A 20,836-nucleotide genomic window follows, 5' to 3' on the forward strand; every position below is an offset into this window, starting at 1 on the left:
AGAGGGCCAGATCAGTACGAGAAACTATTGACTGACCTCGCAGTGCCCTCACCATGTTTTTCTTATGTTCAGAAGCAATGGTAGCTATATACTGAGAAACCGCACCATCTGAGGTGGGGATGGGGCAGAAACATGAGATTCTGTGAGGGCTTGGCAGGGTAGATGCTGAGAGAATGTTTCCCCTGGCTGGAGAGTCTTGAACTGGGGTCATAGTCTCGGGATAAAGGGTCGGCCATTTAAGACTTAGACGAGGAGAAATCTCTTCACTCGGCTGTGAATCTTTGGAATTCTCAACCCTAGAGGGCTGTGGATGCTCAGTCAATTAGTATATTCAAGAGTGAAATCGATAGATTTTTGGACTCTAGGGGAATCAAGGGATATGGGGAACGGGCGGGAAAGAACATAACATAAGAAATAGGAGCAGGAGTAGGCCATTCGGCCCCTCGAGCCTGCCCCCCATTCAATAAGATCATGGCTGATCTGATCTTGGCCTCAACTCCACTTTCCTGCCCACTCCCCATAACCCTTGATTCCCCTGTAGTTCAAATATATGTCTACCTCCGCCTTGAATATATTCAATGACTCCGCCTCCACAGCTGTCTGGGGTAGAGAATTCCAAAGATTCACAACCCTCTCGGAGAAGAAATTCTTCCTCATCTCCGTTTTAAATGGGTGACCCCTTATTCTGAAACAATACCCCCTAGTTCTAGATTCCACCACGAAGGGAAACATCCTCCCTGCATCTACCCTGTCAAGTCCCCTCAGAATCTTATATGTTTTAAGAAGATCCTCTCTCATTCTTCTGAACTCCAATGAGTATAGGCCCAACCTGCTCAACCTGTCCTCATAAGACAACCCCTTCAACTCCGGAATCAACCTCGTGAACCTTCTCTGAACTGCCTCCAATGCAAGTATATCTCTCCTTAAATAAGGAGACCAAAACTGCACGGAGTACTCCAGGTGTGGTCTCGCCAACGCCCTGTACAGTTGTAGCAAGACTTCCCTACTTTTATACTCCATCCCCCTTGCAATAAGGCAAACATTCCATTTGCCTTCCTAATTACTTGCTGTACCTGCATGCTAACTTTTTGTATTTCATGTACGAGGACCCCCAGATCCCTCTGTACCACAGCATTATGTACTCTCTCTCCATTTAAATAATTTGCTTTTTTATTTTTCCTACCTAAGTGGATAACCTCACATTTTCCCACATTATACTCCATCTGCCAGATTTTTGCCCACTCATTTAACCTATCTATCCCTTTGCAGACTCTTTGTGTCCTCCTCACAACTTGCTTTCCCACCTATCTTTGTATCATCAGCAAATTTGGCTACAGTACACACATGGTCCCTTCATCCAAGTCATTAATATAGATTGTAAATAGTTGAGGCCCCAGCACTGATCCCTGTGGCACCCCACTAGTTACAGTTTGCCAACCTGAAAATGACCCATTTATTCTGACACTCTTCTGTTAGTTAGCCAATCCTCTATCCAATCTAATATATTACCCCCAACACCTTTTATGTGGCACCTTATCGAATGCCTTCTGGAAATCCCAATACACTACATCTACTGGTTCCCCTTTATCCACCCTGCTCGTTACATCCTCAAAGAACTCTAGTAAACTTGTCAAACACGATTTCCCTTTCATAAAACCACGTTGATGCTGCTTGATTATATTATGATTTTTTAAATGTCCTGCTACTACTTCCTTAATAATGGATTCTAGCATTTTGCCAATGACAGATGTTAGGCTAACTGGCCTATAGTTTCCTGCTTTCTGTCTCCCTCCTTTCTTGAATAAGAGAGTTACATTTGCAGTTTTCCAATCTGCTGGGACCTCTCCAGAATCCAGGGAATTTTGGTAGATTACATCCAACGCATCCACTATCTCTGCAGCCACTTCTTTTAAAACCCTAGGATGCAGACCATCAGGTCCAGGGGACTTGTCAGCCTTTAGTCCCATTAGTTTGCCTAGTACTTTTTCTCTAGTGATATTGATTGTTTGAAGTTCCTCCCTCCATATTATTAATTGTTATTGGGATGCTTTTAGTGTCTTCTTCCGTGAAGACAGATGCAAAATATTTGTTCAAAGTCTGTGCCATTTCCCCGTTTCCCATTATTAATTCCCCAGTCCCATCCTCTGAGGGACCAGCGTTTGCTTTAGCTACTCTCTTCCCTTTTATATAGCTGTAGAAGCTCTTACTGTCTGTTTTTATATTTTTTGCTAGTTTACTTTCATAATCTATCTTCTCCCTCTTATTTTTTTAGTCATCCTTTGCTGGTTTCTAATAATTTCTCAATCCTCTGGCCAACCAGTAATCTTCACAACATTGTATGCCTTTTCCTTAAATTTGATACTATCCTTAACTTCCTTAGTTAGCCACGAATGGTTCATCTTTCTCGTAGTCTTTCTCACTGGAATAATCCTCTGCTGAGAGTTATGAAATATCTCCTTAAATGTCTGCCACTGTTTATCTACCGTCTTACCCTTTAATCTATTTTCCCAGTCCACTTTAGCCAACTCTGTCTTCATACCGTCGCAATTGCCTTTATTTAAGTTTAGGACACTAGTTTCAGACACAAGTTTCTCACCCTCAAACTGAATTTGAAATTCAATCATGCTATGAACTCTCTTCCCTAGAGGATCCTTTACAATGAGATCATTAATTAATCCTGTCTCATTTCACATTACCAGATCTAAAATAGCCAGCTCCCTGGTTGGTTCCACAATGTATTGTTATAAGAAACCATCCCAAATACATTCTATGAACTCGTCCTCAAGGCTACCCTTGCCAATTCGATTTGTCCAATCTATATGAAGATTAAAATCGCCCATGATTATTGTAGTACCTTTCTTGCACGCCCCCATTATTTCTTGATTTATACTCTGTCCTACAGTGTAACTACTGTTAGGGGGTCTATAGACTCCTCCCACCAGTGACTTCTTTCCCATACTATTTCTTATCTCCACCCAAACTGATTCTACATCTTGATCTTCTGAGCCAATATCATTCCTCACCACTGCACTGATCTCATCCTTTATTAACAGAACTACCCCACCTCCTTTTCCTATCTGCCTATCCTTCCAAAATGTCAAGTACCCCTGAATATTCAGTTCCCAGCCTTGGTTACCTTGCAACCACGTCTCTGTAATGGCAATCAGATCATAGAAACATAGAAGATAGGAGCAGGAGTAGACCATTCGGCCCCTCGAGCCTGCTCCGCCATTTAATGAGATCATGGCTGATCATCCAAATTCAGTACCCTGTCCCTGCTTTCTCCCCATATCCCTTGATCCCTTTAGCCTTAAGAAATATATCTAACTCTTTGAATATATTTAATTAAGTTGGCCTCAACTGCCTTCTGTGGTAGAGAATTCCACAGGTTCACCACTCTCTGGGTGAAGAAATTCCTCCTCATCTCAGTCCTAAATGGCTTATCCCTTATCCTTAGACTGTGACCCCTGGTTCTGGACTCCCCCGCCATCGGGAACATCCTTCCTGCATCTAGTCTGTCTCGTCCTGTGAGAATTTTATAAGTTTCAATGAGATCCCCTCTCATTCTTCTAAACTCTAGCGAATATAAGCCTAATTGACTCAATCTCTCTTCATACGTCATTCCTGCCATCCCAGGTATCAGTCTGGTGAATCTTTGCTGCACTCCCTCCATGGCAAGAACATCCTTCCTCAGATAAGGCGACCAAAACTGCACACAATACTCAAGATGTGGTCTCACCAAGGCCCTGTACAACTGCAGCAAGACATCCTTGTTCCTGTACTCGAATCCTCTCGCTGTGAAGGCCAACATACCATTTGCCTTCTTAACCGCCTGCTGCACCTTCAGCGACTGGTGCACAAGGACACCCAGGTCTCGTTGCACTTCCCCTTTTCACAATCTATTGCCGTTCAGATAATAATCTGTCTTCCTGTTTTTGCCACCAAAATGGATAACCTCGCATTTATCCACATTATACTGCATCTGCCATGCATCTGCCCAATCACCCAACCTGTCCAAATCATACTGGAGTTTCTCTGCATCCTCCTCACAGCACACACGCCCACCCAGCTTTGTGTCGTCTGCAAACCTGGAGATATTACATCTAGTTCCCTCATCTAGATCATTAATATATATTGTGAATAGCTGGGGTCCTAGCACCGATCCCTGCGGTACCCCACTAGTCACTGCTTGCCACTCGGAAAAAGACCCGTTTATTCCAACTCTTTGCTTCCTGTCTGCCAACCAGTTCTCTATCCAAGTCAGTACCTTACCCCCAATCCCATGTGCTTTAACTTTGCACGCCAATCTCTTATGTGGAACCTTTTCGAAAGCCTTCTGAAAGTCCAAATACACCACATCCACTGGTTCTCCCTTATCTATTCTACCAGTTACATCCTCAAAAAATTCCAGTCGATTACCTTTTGTAAATCCATGTTGACTTTGCCCGATCCTGTCACTGTTTTCCAAGTGCTCTGCTATTACATCTTTTATAATGGATTCTAGCATTTTCCCCACTACCGATGTCAGGCTTATTCCCCGTTTTCTCTCTACCACCTTTTTTAAATAGTGGGGTTACATTAGCTACCCTCCAATCCATGGGAACTATTCCAGAGTCTATTGAATTTTGGAAGATGACCAGCAATGCATCTATTTCTATTTCACACCCATTTATTTCTATTTGTGCCGTCAACTCATCTGTCTAGTTACGAATGCTGTGTGCATTCAGATAAAAAGTCTTTAATTTTGTATTTTTACCATTTTTCTCTACTCTAACTCTATTTGCTGGTGCACTCTTAAGTTTGTACGCCCTGTCTCTTCCTGTCATACTCTGGTTCTCATTACCCCTATCGCTACCCTGCATTATTGCCTCCTCCTTTCTCTTTGACTTTCTAAATTCCCCTTCACCTGAACCCCCCCCCCCCACTATTTAGTTTAAAGCCCTATCTAAAGTGGAGTTGAGGTCGAAGATCAGCCATGATCTTATTGAATGGTGGAGCGTACTCGAGGGGCCGAATGTCCTAATCCTTCTAATTCTTATGTTCTTATGGCTAATATTTGTTATTATTAGAATATTACACTGAGGGAGTTCAGTGTGTGTAACTAGGCTGGATTACACAAAGGCAATGCTACCAGACGCAAATTTGCAGCTTGTGAATGTTGGTTGTAGAGGTAAGTATAAGTGTGGTTGGTCCGGTTAGTGACACGTTATCTGGGACTCGGCTGACTGGTTATGGTTAAGAAGCAGTTGGGTGCAGTCGTCATCTTGCAGTTTTATGTCCTGAACAGAAACACAATGAAATCGTGCACTGCTTTGGTAGCATGTGGCAGTTCTGTTTGTGGCTTACTCCTCAAGGCTTGTAAATTACTACTGAGGGTTCCAAAACCTTGGAAGCTATTATAATTTTGAATGTTTATCCTCAAAATCGTTGTAAGGATGTTATTCTGTCCAATTCTGGGCACCACACTTTAGGGAGGATGTGAAGGCTTTGGAGCGGGTACAGAAGAGATTTACTATAATGGTTCCAGGGTTGAGGGATTACAGTTACATGGATAGACTGGAGAAGCTGGGGTTGTTCTCCTTAGGACAGAGAAGACTAAGAGGAGATTTGATAGAGGTGTTTAAAATCATGGAGTTTCAGATAGAGTAAAGATAAACTATTTCCAATGGCTGAAGGGTCAATAACCAGAGGGCACAGATTTAAGGTGGTTCCAAAAGAACCAGAGGTGACATGAGGAAAAACTTTTTTACGCAGCGAGTGTTCAGGATTTGGAATAGTAGCCTTCAAAAGGGAATTGGATAAATACTTGAACGAGACAAAATTGCAGGGTTATGGGGAAAGAGCGCGGGAGTGGGACTAACTGGGTTGCTCTTCAAAAGAGCTGGCGCAGACTCGATGGGCTGAATGGCTTCCTTCTGTGCTGTACTATTCTATGATTTTGTGATTGTACTCTCCTTCCCCACCCTGCATCACTGAAAAACACAAATGATCTGTTTTCCCAATAGAGAGACAACCTTCATACATCTCCCAGATTGCACATTGATCCCTGTGTGACCTCCAGATCTGAGACACTTGTAGCTCAAAGAACATCCGGTTCTCAATCCTGTTTGGGTGCTTCACACCACCAAATCATTTAATGATTTAGGCCTAGATTCTCAACCATTTGTAGTCAATGGACAGAAGATCCAGCCTGTAACGTTAAAGCGTGCTCTAGACCGAGTAATGCATCAAATCCACACTGCTTGTTCAGTGGTGTAATAGCGCAGGGTGCTTTAAAACAGCGTAGAACATCCCAATCCTTCCTGTTGCATCATTTCCCAAGAAGTTTCCTTAAAGTGGATGCTCTGATATTAAAATGGGATTGGAATGGACAGGAGTTATAAGTCCCTGTGATTAGCGCCATGGTGTAGAAATATTTGTTTTTCTTTGGAAGAGGGTGAATCTATTTTAACTCTGCTGTATCATGTAACATGTTGTATATCATAGTTTGAAATGGCTATTTGTAAAATTTATAATGACTCTTAAATTTTTTTTCAGGGTTGGACAGAGAGGAGCTGGGCTTCCAGCAACTATAGCCAGGAGCGAGCATGAGATTTCTGAAATCATTGATGGACTTTCCGAACAGGAGGTCAGGTGTTCCTCAGAAAGCCTTTCATCCATTAAAGCAGACAAATCCAGCTTGTACCAACATTTCACCCATTAATACAGACACGTTTATTGGTCGCATTGCTGGTGCTCCAGCACAGCATGTGTACTCTGTATAATTGTTGCTTTGTTCTGGATATGTTTCCAGGATCATATTTATTGGCATCTACTTGGCTCAGTAAAAATTTCCGCACTGCTATTGGACTTTGGAGTTGGCCACTGAGGGATGTGTGCTAGAATAGGATAGATTGGTTCAGGCTCCCAGTTCTTAGCCCTGGATAACGCAGCTGGGATTGGGAATTCATCTTCTGACGCACAGTGGCACCAGTCTATATGCAGCCAGCAGTTGTACTGGAATCCTTGCAAGGAGCACACCAGAGTTCACCAAACTCAGCAGAAACCTATCCCTCTTGCCCCGGGGAATCCCAATCCCACTGATGTCTGTAATTTACTGGAATTGAGGTCCTGCATTACAAGTCATGCAGAAACGCAGCCATTACTTCCAGAACCACCACTATACCTGGCGGCAGCACAGAGGATCAGCTGTGTACAGTCTTAATGAGCCCTTCCTGGCTGCTGCTGGCAATCAGCAATTTAGATGATATTTTCCCCTCTTCCCCCTCCTCCCCACCCCATTTCATGGGGATAGGCAGTGAGATGGAGGAACTAGATGTAGTTTGTGTCTAATCATGAGGTGATTAGGTGAGACTATAGATACTAGGCAAATTATTCTAGTGGATTAAATCCAGTGGATGGTTTATTGCAGAACAATGAGAAGCAGATGAGGCAGCTTTCTGTGATCCCTCCAATGATGTATGACATTGAGCAGCGACGGGTGAAGTTCTTGAACATGAATGGGGTAATGGACGATCCCATGAGGGTGTACAAGGAGCGGCAGTTCATAAACGTCTGGTCTGAGCACGAGAAGGAAATCTTCAAAGAGAAGTAATTATAGTCTTGCACCATTCTCCTTTGAACATGTTAGTTTTTGCTGCATATTAAAGACGCCTTCCTATACTTGCTCCAGTCTTGCACACACATACCATCAGACCCAATTGCCAGAAGGTTGTAGTCCACTGCAGCTGATATTGTAATACTGGCACTTTATATGTAATAAATTGTATTGCTTTCTGACAGTAAAATGTCGTGGAGCATTCCCTTCTACCCCTTGCTAGGAGCTGCTTAGTGTAGGAGCTCTGTTTTTCCTATTGTCTGGGTACATAACACATGAATGCCGGTCCTCCCAGTTAATGGAGGATTTGCAGAGCGAAGAGTTTCTGGGTAGGTGGGTGTCTTGAGTGTAAAGTTATAACCACTCAATATTGATCCTCTTAAAAGTAGAACATTTGCAACCAGGGAGCTTATAAGAGACCAGTTACTTGGAATGAAATTAAAGTTGTGCCATGGAAGTGGCTTATCAGTGACCTTGGAAAACCCTTGTGGTTCACTTGTAAATATGTTACCCGGACTGGCCATGACTTCACTTTTGATCATGCTCTTTTTTGTTTTGCCCTTTACATCAATCAGTTTTGATTGATTTGCTACAGATGGGTTAAAACGATTCATGTACCTTTGCTGTCAGTACAATATAATGACAACTGCAAGTTAATGAATAACTTACTTTGCTTTCTGCCAGACACTGACTCAGGAGGAGAATCATCGAGTTTTCATTAAGTTTTTGCCCTTCTGCTGATTATTTGTGTCACTGATGAGAGATTTCTGGTTTCAACAGGTTTGTTCAGCACCCAAAAAACTTTGGCTTGATAGCATCTTACCTGGAGAGAAAGGTGAGTGTCCTCTCCACACAACTGTTCTCTGGAAAAAGAATCTCTGGAATATTCTTGTTTTTGTCTCCTCCAACTGATTTGCTTGAAGTTCATTCAGACTGCTCACAACGGTGAATGAGCCATATGCTGCCTGGAATAATCTTTGATGTAAAATGTTTTATTTGTTCAGATTCCTTGCAATTTGTTATTAAGTGTTCTAATTAGTCTCTCATACGGACTCTCTTTTTTCTCCGATTTCCCTCTTTCTACCCCCCTCTCTCCCTCCTCTCTCCCTCCACCCTCCCTCCACCCTCCCTCCACCCTCCTCTCTCCCTCCACCCTCCTCTCTCCCTCCACCCTCCTCTCTCCCTCCACCCTCCTCTCTCCCTCCACCCTCCTCTCTCCCTCCACCCTCCTCTCTCCCTCCACCCTCCTCTCTCCCTCCACCCTCCTCTCTCCCTCCTCTCTCCCTCCTCTCTCCCTCCTCTCTCCCTCCTCTCTCCCTCCACCCTCCCTCCACCCTCTCCCTCCACCCTCCTCTCTCCCTCCACCCTCCTCTCTCCCTCCACCCTCCTCTCTCCCTCCACCCTCCTCTCTCCCTCCACCCTCCTCTCTCCCTCCACCCTCCTCTCTCCCTCCACCCTCTCTCTCTCTCTCTTCCCCCTCTCTCTCTCTCTCTTCCCCCTCTCTCTCTCTCTCTTCCCCCTCTCTCTCTCTCTCTTCCCCCTCTCTCTCTCTCTCTTCCCCCTCTCTCTCTCTCTCTTCCCCCTCTCTCTCTCTCTCTCTTCCCCCTCTCTCTCTCTCTCTCTTCCCCCTCTCTCTCTCTCTTCCCCCTCTCTCTCTCTCTTCCCCCTCTCTCTCTCTTCCCCCTCTCTCTCTCTCTTCCCCCTCTCTCTCTCTCTTCCCCCTCTCTCTCTCTCTTCCCCCTCTCTCTCTCTCTTCCCCCTCTCTCTCTCTCTTCCCCCCCCTCTCTCTCTCTTCCCCCCCTCTCTCTCTCTTCCCCCCCCTCTCTCTCTCTTCCCCCCCCTCTCTCTCTCTTTCCCCCCCCTCTCTCTTCCCCCCCCTCTCTCTCTCTTCCCCCCTCTCTCTCTCTTCCCCCCTCTCTCTCTCTTCCCCCCTCTCTCTCTCTTCCCCCCTCTCGCTCTCTTCCCCCCTCTCGCTCTCTTCCCCCCTCTCGCTCTCTTCCCCCCTCTCGCTCTCTTCCCCCCTCTCGCGCTCTCTTCCCCCCTCTCGCGCTCTCTTCCCCCCTCTCGCGCTCTCTTCCCCCCTCTCGCGCTCTCTTCCCCCCTCTCGCGCTCTCTTCCCCCCTCTCGCGCTCTCTCCCCCCCTCTCGCGCTCTCTCCCCCCCTCTCGCGCTCTCTCCCCCCCTCTCGCGCTCTCTCCCCCCCTCTCGCGCTCTCTCCCCCCCTCTCGCGCTCTCTCCCCCCCTCTCGCGCTCTCTCCCCCCCTCTCGCGCTCTCTCCCCCCCCTCTCGCGCTCTCTCCCCCCCTCTCGCGCTCTCTCCCCCCCTCTCGCGCTCTCTCCCCCCCTCTCGCGCTCTCCTCCCCCCCTCTCGCGCTCCCTCCCCCCCTCTCGCGCTCCCTCCCCCCCTCTCGCGCTCCCTCCCCCCCTCTCGCGCTCCCTCCCCCCCTCTCGCGCTCCCTCCCCCCCTCTCGCGCTCCCTCCCCCCCTCTCGCGCTCCCTCCCCCCCTCTCGCGCTCCCTCCCCCCCTCTCGCGCTCCCTCCCCCCCTCTCGCGCGCCCTCTCCCTCTTTTTTCCTCTATCTCTTTATCACTCCCCCTGTGTGCGTCTCTCTGTCTGTCTGTCTCTCTCTGTCTGTCTCTCTCTCTCTCTCCCTTTCTCGCTCTGCCTCACTCTCGTGCGCGCTCTCTCTCTGTCTCTCACTTTATCTCTATCTCTTTATTGCTCTCTCTCTGTTCTCTGTGTGTCTCTCTCACCATGAAGCATAGTATACATTTTCTAAAGTTTGGCCCTCATTTTGTTAACTGGCTAAATTGTCTGCTTGTTAGAAATAGGTGTAGCAAGACCTATTAAATGGCAGTCCTGTACACATCCTTTGCTGGATCAGTTGTACTTCCCAATCTGCTTCAGCGCTAGGAATATTGAAGGTGCTCAGTTAGTTGGAGGTGGACAAGAAATTGGCATAAAGTTGCAACCAATTTTTTTAAATTAAAAAATTGCATGGAATGTTTTGCAGAATCTGATTATTTGCAAACAGCTTGGGCAGTCCAATCAGAGACCAGTTGCAGCAATATTTACAGTATCTGCTGTTGTATGAACCGTTCTCATTTCCATTATAATCATAGGCAGTTGGAGTCAACTGTATAGTGTTACAAAGAAATCTTCCAACCGTACTCTGTCTCATTTGATCTCTGTGTCGAGGGGCTTGATTTTCCCCCTCTTCCTGTGGTCTATTTGAAGTAAAAGGGAAATTGACCTTCAAAATGTTTGAACAACCTGCATCCATTTGCTGAAACTTAATTGAATCGGTGTATCACCTGGCCTGCAATTCTATCTCGATCAGTAGCCTGGAGACTGTTTAACAACAGTGCCTTTGAATCAGAGGTTACTTCACATTTTGATTTGGAGTAAGTCCCAGTCTGTTCAAAGTTAACAATTAATAGCTGAGCTCTGTGACTGTTTTATAGCCCTGTTTACGAGTTTCACTCTCGGATAACTCGTGGACTGAATCTTTTAACAGCCTTTCCTTAGGGTTATCTTGATGGCTAAGGGTGTACCTAGCTGCTATTGGTGCACAGTATTTCACTTGGATTCAGGTGATGGGAAATGACAAAGTGTTTTATAATGGAGGCTGGGGTTGGTGTCCCTCCTGTCCAGCTGGAATTCAAGGCCTGAGATTGTGCAGTATTGCAAGTGATGCACACATCAACTGCCCCCCAACCTGTGGTGCACGGTGTAGGGTTGAATTGATTGAGTCATAGGAACAGGAGGAGGCCATTCAGCCCCTCGAGCCTGCTCCGCCATTCAATGAGATCGTGGCTGATCTGTACCCTAACTCCATATACCCGCCTTTTGCCCCATATCCCTTAATACCTTTGGTTAACAGAAAGCTATCAATCTCTGATTTAAAATTAACAATTGATCTAGCATCAATTGCTGTTTGTGGAAGAGAGTTCCAACCATCTTCTACCCTTTGTGTGTAGAAGTGTTTGCTAATTTCACTCCTGAAAGGTCTGGCTCTAATTTTTAGACCATGCCCCCTAGTCCTAGACTCCCTAACAGCAGAAATAGTTTCTCTCTACCCCATCAGTTCCCCTTAATATCTTGAAAACCTCGATCAGATCACCCCTTAACCTTCTAAGTTCTAGGGAATACAACCTTAATTTGTGTAAAATCTCCTCGTAACTTGACTCTTGAAATTCAGGTATCATTTGGTAAGCCTACGCTGCACTCCCTCCAAGGCCAATATATCCTTCCTACGGTGTGGTGCCCAGAATTGCTCACAGTACTCCAGGTGTGGTCATAGAATCATAGCCAGAGTTTTGTATAGCTGGAGCATAACTTCTACCCCCTTGTATTCTAGTCCTCCAGATATAAAGGCCAGCATCCCATTAGCCTTTTTGATTATTTTCTGGACCTGTTCAAGACATTTTAATGATCTATGTACCTGGACCCCCAAGTCTCTTTGGACCTCCACTGTTTTTAGCCTTTCACCATTTAGAAAGTACCCTCTTCTATCCTTTTTAGGCCCAAAGTGGATGACCTCACATTTGTTTACATTGAAATCCATTTGCCACAGTTTTGCCCATTCACTTAATCTGTCGATATCCCTCTGTAATTTTATGCTTCTATCTACACTGCCTACACTGCCGCCTATCTTTGTGTCGTTGGCAAATTTGAATATATGACTTTCTATGCCATCATCTAAGTCATTAATAAATACTGTGACTAGTTGAGGCCCCAACACAGATCCCTGCAGGGCACCACGAATCACATCCTGCCAATTTGAGTACCTACCCATTATCCCTACTGCCTGTCTCCTGCCGCTTCGCCAATTTCCTAACCAGGTCAATAATTTGCCCTCAATTCCGTGGGCTTCTACCTTAGTTAACAGTCTCTGTGTGGGACTTTATCAAATGCCTTTTGGACGTCCATATAAATAACATCCATAGACATTCCCCTATCCACTACTTTAGTCACCTCTTCAAAAAATTCAATCAGGTTTGTCAGGCATGAAATCCATGCTGGTTCTCTCTAATCAACTGAAAATTTTTGAGGTGTTCAGTCACCCTATCCTTAATTATAGACTATCATTTTCCCGACAACAGATGTTAGGCTAACTGGTCTAGAATTCCCTGGCTTCCCTCTCTCACCATTTTTAAATAGCAGAGTGACATGCGCAATTTTCCAATCTAAAGGAATGGTTCCTGAATCAAGAGAACTTTGGAAGATCATAGTTAGGGCATCTGCAATGTATTCACCTACTTCCTGTAAAGCCCTGGGATGGAAACCATCTAGTCCGGGGGATCTGTAATTCTTTAGTGTCATTATTTTCTTCATTACTGTTATTTTACTTACATTAATTTTATTGAGGCCCTGTCCCTGATTTAGTTTCCTTGGGATTTCTGGCATGCTATCCTCTTCCTCTACTGTAAATACTGACGCAAAGTAATTATTCAACATGTCTGCTATTTCCTTCTTATCATTGATAATATCACCGCTTTCAGCTTTTAAGGGGCCAACATTGCTCCTGACAATCCTCTTTTTCCTAATATAACTGTAAAAAATGTTGTGTTGATTTTGATATCCCTTGCAAGTTTCCTTTCATACTCCCTTTTTGTCGCTCTTATTATCTGTTTTGTGACCCTTTGCTGTTCTTTGTATCTTTCCCATTTGCCAGGATCTGTGCTATTTTTTGCATTTTTGTGTGCTTTTTCATTGAGCTTTATGCTGTCCCTGACCTCTTCAGTCGTCCATGGCTGTTTTTTTCAGCAAGTAGAGCTCTTGTCCCTCGGGTATAAAACTGGTTCTGTATCACCTTAAATTCTTTTTTGAACATCTCCCACTGATCATCTGTTGTTTTACCCGTTAACAGATTTGCCCAGTTTACTGTGGTCAGTCTCTGTCTCATCCCTTTTAAGTCGACTGTACCCCAATCTAGAATCTTCATAGCTGTTTCATGTTTCTCCCTTTCAAACGCTACGTTGAACTCGATCATGTTATGATTGCTATTGGATAAATGTTCACGCACAATTAGGCTGTTAACTAAATCTGTCTCATTACTCATTACTAAGTCTAATATGGCTTGCCCCCTTGTTGCCTCTAAGACATATTGTTGTACAAACTATCTCGGACACACTCGAAATTCACTACCTTTCTGACAGGCGCTAGTCTGCTTATCTCAATCTATATGAAAGTTAAAATCCCCCATTAAAAGCACTCTGCCTTTGCTACATGCTTGTCTAATCTCTGCATTTATACAATCTAGCACTTCACAGCTACTACCAGGAGGCCTATACACAACTCCCACTACAGTCTTAAATCCTTTCCTATTTCTTAATTCTACCCTTAAAGTCTCCATTGCCTGCTTACCTCTCGTTATATCCTCTCTCATCATTGGAGTGATTTCATCCTTAATTACTAAGGCTACTTCTCCCCCTCTGCTATTTTCCCTATCTTTCCTGTAGACCTTATAACCTGGTATATTTAGTTCCCAGTCCTGACCGTCTTGCAGCCATGTTTCAGTAGTGGCTACTATGTCATACTCTCCAATTTGAATTTGCGCCTGCAGTTCATTCAATTTATTCCTTATTATACTTCATGCGTTTGTATAAAGAACGCTTATTTGGGCCACACACCCTAGCCTGTCCTTCGGCTCTAATGTTTTTCTCACTTCCTTATTTCTCTCTCCTGGTTTAATCACTTTATGTCTTTTAGTTTTCCCTCTATATGTAGTGCCTAAAGCACAATTTCTGACTGTTACTCTACTCTTCCCTTGCGTTTGTTTTTCAACTATCAGTAAAACAAAAAACAGCCACTGTCAGGAAAACAAAAATATCTAGTCCTTCTCATGGTATCTCCTTGCATCGTGCCTGTGTCTGGTACAGACGATGGGTTTTTATATGTAACAATTTGAGCAGGCAGTCAAATCACAGGAACTGACTGCCAAAGCCTGTCCCCCTCCTTCTACCCCTGCTCATCCTAACTCAGGTGCACACACCCACTAGTATACGCCTAAATGGCACTGGCAATAATTTGAAAAGATTTGAAAAGGTTATTAACAACAGCACTGGGTGGCCAACAATACAAACGAGGATGCAGATAACGAGCATTGGTGCTTGATCAGTGCCACAGTTGACTGCCCAGGAGCTGACAGTGAGAGATTCACGGTTGGGTGAGCTTTGCCGCTATTTAGATGAATGCATGAGCATCGTAACAAAGGGTGGGGTGGTGGCCTTTGGTGCCTTCTGTGACAAATGGTGTCTTGTCACTGATCACAGGATAATTATAGATGAAGGCCACCATTTGGCCCATCTTAATTCATCCATCCAGAAAGACCCTAAAGTACCCTCATTGCCGCATCAATTGTTTCTTAAATGATTCCAAGGATTTCACCTCCAGTTCTGTATCTGGGAGCACATTCCATGTTTTGCTTACTCTTTGCATGAAGAACTTCCTGATGGTCCTAAATTTACCTTTTTAGTGGTTTAAATCGGAGTCCTTTTGTTTTACTCTTGCAATTTAGTTTAAAGTAATTTTTCAGATTAACCTTTTCCATACCACTTACGATCTTCTATCCCTCTATAAGATCACCTCTTGGGCGCCTCCTTTCCAGGCTTAAAAGCCTCAAGTTTCTCAAGTCTTGCCTCATAACTGAGACCTTTGAAATGAGCTCAGCCGCCTTCTCTGCACCACCTCCAGCACTAGTATATTTCCTTGTGTCACAGTAACCAGAATTGGACGCTCTGCTCAAGTTGTGGTCTGACCAGAGTTCTCTACAATACAATAGCACAGCATTTTCTGTTGTTATTTCAGAGTTCTCTGCAGTTTGATTACAACTTTTTCTGAATTGTATTTTGCTGTTCAGACTGCGTAGTTCAATGTTCTTGGCTTTGTTGCATGCTGCCCTGCATTGGTTGGAGATGGTGAGCATCGCTCCACTAAGATTCCTCAGTCTCTCAACTTCATCCTTAACTAGTTGAACTCAGTGTCGCCCACTTTTCCTTCCTATGTGCAGTATTTTGCACTTGTCCACATTTGATCGGCCATTGTTCTTTTCACTTACATATTGTCCAACTCGTTCTGTAATCTCTAGGCTACCTTCTCTGACTCTACTGTTCCTCCTAATTATGGTACTGTCAACTTTAGATTGAATTTCTGAAATAAGTAATTTTTGTAAAATAGAAACAGTAGTTGTGAAGCTTAGTGATGCTGGTGGGATGGACGGTTTGCTCGTACTGCCCACCCCCTAACTTATCACCTTGCACCCGGATTATCTGCACCTCATCCCACACCTCAGCTTCTGCCCATCCACCATCTCACCCATTTGCCATCTCGAGCTTGGACCAGTTGCCAAGGTGTTGAGTGCCTGCAGTTGATGGTTTAATTCCAATCCCCTTGTATTTTCCTTTTTCCTGAAAAGTTTAAAAGTAAATGAGGTGTAAAGTGGAGTCCGCAGTTTTCTCTGTTGTGTGCTTTGATTGATTTGACTCGTCGGAACAGTGCCAACTTGTGAGGCAGATGGGATCGCCAGAGTGGAATGCAGCGGTCTGTATTTGAGAGGCTTTAATTCTCTATAGATCTCTAGTACGGTGATTACATTTCACCAGTAAATGATTTGCAAAAAGAATTATCACCTTAGCATCGTCTTGATGAGATTTTATATTTTATTGAGGGAGTATAGTATTCCTGTGCCTCATCCTCATCCATGCCTTTGTTACCTCTAGACTTGACTATTCCAACGCACTCCTGGCCGGCCTCCCACATTCCACCCTACTTAAACTTGAGGTCATCCAAAACTCAGCTGCCCGTGTCCTAACTCGCACCAAGTCCCGTTCGCCCATCACCCCTGTGCTTGCTGACCTACATTGGCTCCCGGTTAAGCAGCGCCTCGATTTCAAAATTCTCATTTTTTTTCAAATCCCTCCATGGCCTCGCCCTTCCTATCCCTAATCTCCTTCAGTCCCACAACCTCCCCCCCCCGCCGAGATATCTGCACTCCTCTAATTCTGCTCTCTTGAGGATCCCTGATTATAATCACTCAACCTTTGGTGGCCGTACCTTCTGTTGTCTAGGCCCTAAGCTGTGGAATTCCCTGCCTAAACCTGTCCACCTCGCTACCTCTCTTTCCTCCTTTAAGACGCTCCTTAAAACCTACCTCTTTGACCAAACTTTTGGTCACCTGCCCTAATTTATCCTTATGTGGATCGGTGTCAATTTTTTTTTTGTCTTAAAATACTCCTGTGCAGCGCCTTGGGACGTTTTACTACATTAAAGGCGCTATATAAATACAAGTTGTTGTTGTGATACAGTTGTGAGAATATGTAATACTGAATTAAGCTATTGATTGGAGATGGGGCAATGCCAGGATCTAATTCAGATTCTCATAAATTCCTTCAGTTCCCTTGTACTGTTTGGATCAGTCCCCCATCTGCACCTGATGATGCCGTCACCACTGTTTGTATTTAAATAATAAAAGAGAGAAAAAACATTTTGAGTTAAACCTAGTTTAGCTTCCAGCATCTGCCTGAAAATAATGCACTGATGGGAGGTTGGGGACTGAAATTTATTGAAAGAACAATTGACTCCTCTTCCTTCAAAGTTAGGGTTATGGATTGCACTGTAACTGTACAGAGTCACTTTTACCAAAGTGATTATTTTTTCAGTATGGAGGGGAAGAGGGAAGATGTTTTAAAAATGTACATGCACCACATAATGCATAGCCCTCATACCAACACACTTGAATCAAAAGCCAGGCAAGAATCTGGCAGTTGATGGTGAATCTTGAGAATCCTATGAAAGAGAGTAGAACCGAGTATATAAAAAAAAATCCTTGAAATGGAAAGAGAGAAGGAGGATGAAAGAGATGATAAAGAGCAAATGGTTTCAACGCTGCAGAGTGGGCATTGTGCTGGCATTCCTGCACCAACTCCCTGTACAGATCGAGCCACAGGATGTCAACATTCCTGAGCTTACAGCAATTTACTTACAGGTGCGTGTGTGTGTGTGTTGAATGCAGCTTAGTTATGATGTAAAGTATAAGCTAACTGTCTGGTCAGGATTTGTTACAGATACTAATCACAGCATCCTGCTATCAACCTGGTTTAGATCGCAATTTGGGCAAAGTCTTCCTCTCCTAATAATCTTCCATTCTTCTTTGTTCATGCTCCACAAATACATGCATAGGCAATCATCAGAACAGGGGAAATCATGGGTTAGAATGGGTAAAATCTCCTCTGTGGCCGGTGTAGGATCTCTCTTTGATAGGTACTCAGTTACAGGCTGCTGCATAGTCTCACTAGCAGAAGAATGCTTCCTGATCATGCAGCTCGAGTGCTTCACACTTAGAGGTAGCAAGCACCAGGTGCAAGCAGTACTCCTCATGAAGCTGTTCCAATTAAAACTTCTCGTGCAATGGGCCCTGAGGCACTCTCCGTTACAGAGCTCAACCAAGAGGCAAGTACTCTTAAAATGGTAGTCCCAAGACAAATGTGCTGTGCCAATTGCTGCTGAAAGCTCCCACCATTTTTTTTTGTCTTGCTAGCATTTAGATGCTTATGTCAGGGAGCTGGAGCCTAAGGGGCATGGGCTCAGACAGTTAGATGCACTTGGCATCAAAGAACAAGTCTGCAATAAATCAATGAATATCTGGTTGGACAGCACTGCAGTGTGGTGCATAAGAACCACCAGAACCACGCCATACTTTCTGCTCAGCACTGTCTGCAGAACGTGCCATGAACAAGGAAAGCATTTAGCAAAACAAGTGGACTTTGCCACCAGGAAACATAATAATGGAATCCTTCCGTCTCCATGGCAGTTAAGGTTTTTGTGCTTCATCCCTAGATATGGTCACAGGATGTGTTTAGCAAATAAAAGATCCATGGGCTGTGGTGAGGAAAGGAAGAATGAGCTTGCATTTAAATAAGAGCAGGAGTAGGCCATACGGCCCCTCGAGCCTGCTCTGCCATTCAATAAGATCATGGCTGATCATCGACCTCAACTCCACTTTCCCGCCCGATCTCCATATCCATGATTCCCCATGAGTCCAAAAAACTATATCTCAGCCTTGAATATACTCAAAGACTCGGTATTCACAGCCCTCTGAGTCAGAGAATTCCAAAGATTCACAACCCTCTGAGTGAAGAAATTTCTCCTCATCTCGGCCTTAAGTGGCCTACCCCTTATCCTGAGACTGTGCCCCCTAGTTCTAGACACTCCAGCCAGGGGAAACAACCTCTCAGCTCTACCCTGTCAATCCCCTTCAGAATCTTGTATGTTTCAATGAGATCATCTCTCATTCTTCTAAACTCCAGAGTATAGGCCCATTCTACACAATCTGGTGGTCTCACCAAGGCCTTGTACAATTGTAACAAGACTTACTTACTCTTATACTCCAACCCCCTTGCAATAAAGGCCAACATGCCATTTGCCTTCCTTATTGCTTGTTGTACCTGCATGCTAGCTTTCTGTGTTTCTGGCACGAGGACACCTAAATCTCTCTGAACACCAACATGTAAAAGTTTCTCGCCATTTAAAAAATATTTTGTTTTTCTATTCTTCCTATCAAAGTGAATAACTTCATGGCCCTACATTATACTCTATTTGCCACCTTACTACCCACTCACTTAGTCTATCTATATCCCTTTGCAGATTCTTTGTGTTCTCCTCACAGCTTACTTTCCCACCTAGCTTTGTATCATCAGCAAACTTGGATACATTACACTCAGTCCCTTCATCTAGGTCATCAATATAGATTGTAAATAGCTGGGGCCCCAACACTGATCCTTGCGGCACCCCACTAGTTACAGCCTGCCAACCTGAAAAAGATCCGTTTATCCCTACTCTCTGTTTTCTGTCCTTTAACCAATCCTCTATATAGTGCCTTTCACATCCATCACAGCCAATAGATTACTTTTGACGCGTAGTCACTGTAATGTAGGCAAATGCAGCAGCTAGTTTGTACACAGCAAGGTCCCACAAACAGCAAATGAAACATAATGAGTCGGCCTGTTTTTTGGGTGAGGAATAAATGTTGGCCAGTTCACAGGTGGAACTCACTGCTCTGGAAAAGTGCCGTGGAATCTTGTATGAGCAGGCAGAAGGTCCTCGATTTAGCATTTCATCCAAAGGATGATGTTTGCAACAATGCAGCACTCCCTCAGTCTTACATTGAAGTGTCAACCTGAATTATTTAAGGTCATTGGCAAAAGCACCAGGGGCAACATGAGAGAGTTTTTTACGCGGCGAGTTGTTGTGATCTGGAATGCGCTGCCTGAAAGGGCAGTGGAAGCAGATTCAATAATAACTTTCAAAAGGGAATTGGATAAATACTTGAAGGGGTAAATTTGCAGGACTATGGGGAAAGAGCTGGCACAGGCACGATGGGCCAAATGGCCTTCTACTGCGCTGTATCATTCTATGATCTGGTCAAACCCAGAGAAAGTGCTAACTGGGTTCCATGGCTGAAGTCACCACTAATCTGTGTGCAGGGATGAGCTGGTTGAGATGAAGGTTTATAGGGCTTCATGTTAGAGCCATAGAGGTTTACAGCACAGAAGGTGGCCATTGGGCCCATCTTTTCTGTACTGGCTTTTCGCTAGAACAGTCCAAAACTAATCCCACTGGCTTGTAGCTCTGTCAACGAGGATCTCTCCAAACCAGAGCTGCTGGATGTGGAGAAACTATGGTGAAGTGTCTGTTCATGATGTGGTTAATGTCTTTTGAGTGCATTGAAATTACAGATCTTATGCAGCAGTACATAAAGTAATATAAATGCTTTACCATAGGCACACATTGTCCTAATATGCCCTTGTTCTATTTCCTCAGTGTGTAGCAGACTGTGTTCTGTATTATTATTTGACCAAGAAAAATGAGAACTACAAGAATCTTGTGAGGAGGAACTACGGCCGCCGCAGAGGGAGGAATACGGTAAGAAACGGCGGAATAGTGACTTTAAAAGAACGGGAGCAAGAGCTGGATAAAGGACGAACTTTACAAACTGGATTAGTGGACTGCGAGCAGCCGCTGGGGAAACCGACTACTTTAAATAACGACATCAATAGTGTAAGTGTCCCAGTCACCGTGACACCCGGTGTCAGTAGTGTAAGTGTCCCAGTCACCGTGACACCCGGTGTCAGTAGTGTAAATGTCCCAGTCACCGTGACACACGGTGTCAGTAGTGTAAATGTCCCAGTCACCGTGACGCCCGGTGTCAGTAGTGTAAATGTCCCAGTCACCGTGACGCC

At 44.5% G+C, this 20,836-nt stretch overlaps 1 protein-coding gene across 11 annotated transcripts in view; it reads left to right on the top strand.

The window, feature by feature from the left end:
* Nucleotides 1-20,836, top strand: part of ncor1 (nuclear receptor corepressor 1) — a 372,353-nt gene that overhangs the window by 178,281 nt on the left and 173,236 nt on the right. For 10 of the 11 annotated variants that reach the window (XM_085964552.1, XM_085964550.1, XM_085964555.1 and 7 more), the window contains exons 11-14: nucleotides 6,538-6,628; nucleotides 7,412-7,590; nucleotides 8,378-8,432; nucleotides 20,418-20,519. In XM_085964552.1, the coding sequence (XP_085820678.1) occupies nucleotides 6,538-6,628; nucleotides 7,412-7,590; nucleotides 8,378-8,432; nucleotides 20,418-20,519 (427 nt within the window). The remainder of the gene's footprint in view (nucleotides 1-6,537; nucleotides 6,629-7,411; nucleotides 7,591-8,377; nucleotides 8,433-20,417; nucleotides 20,520-20,836) is intronic. The other variant, XM_085964558.1, reaches the window with a different exon arrangement.

The sequence above is a fragment of the Somniosus microcephalus genome, chromosome 22 (assembly GCF_052327205.1).
Source record: "Somniosus microcephalus isolate GS21.2 chromosome 22, FLI_Smic_1.0, whole genome shotgun sequence".
NCBI classification, from domain to species: Eukaryota; Metazoa; Chordata; class Chondrichthyes; order Squaliformes; family Somniosidae; genus Somniosus; species Somniosus microcephalus.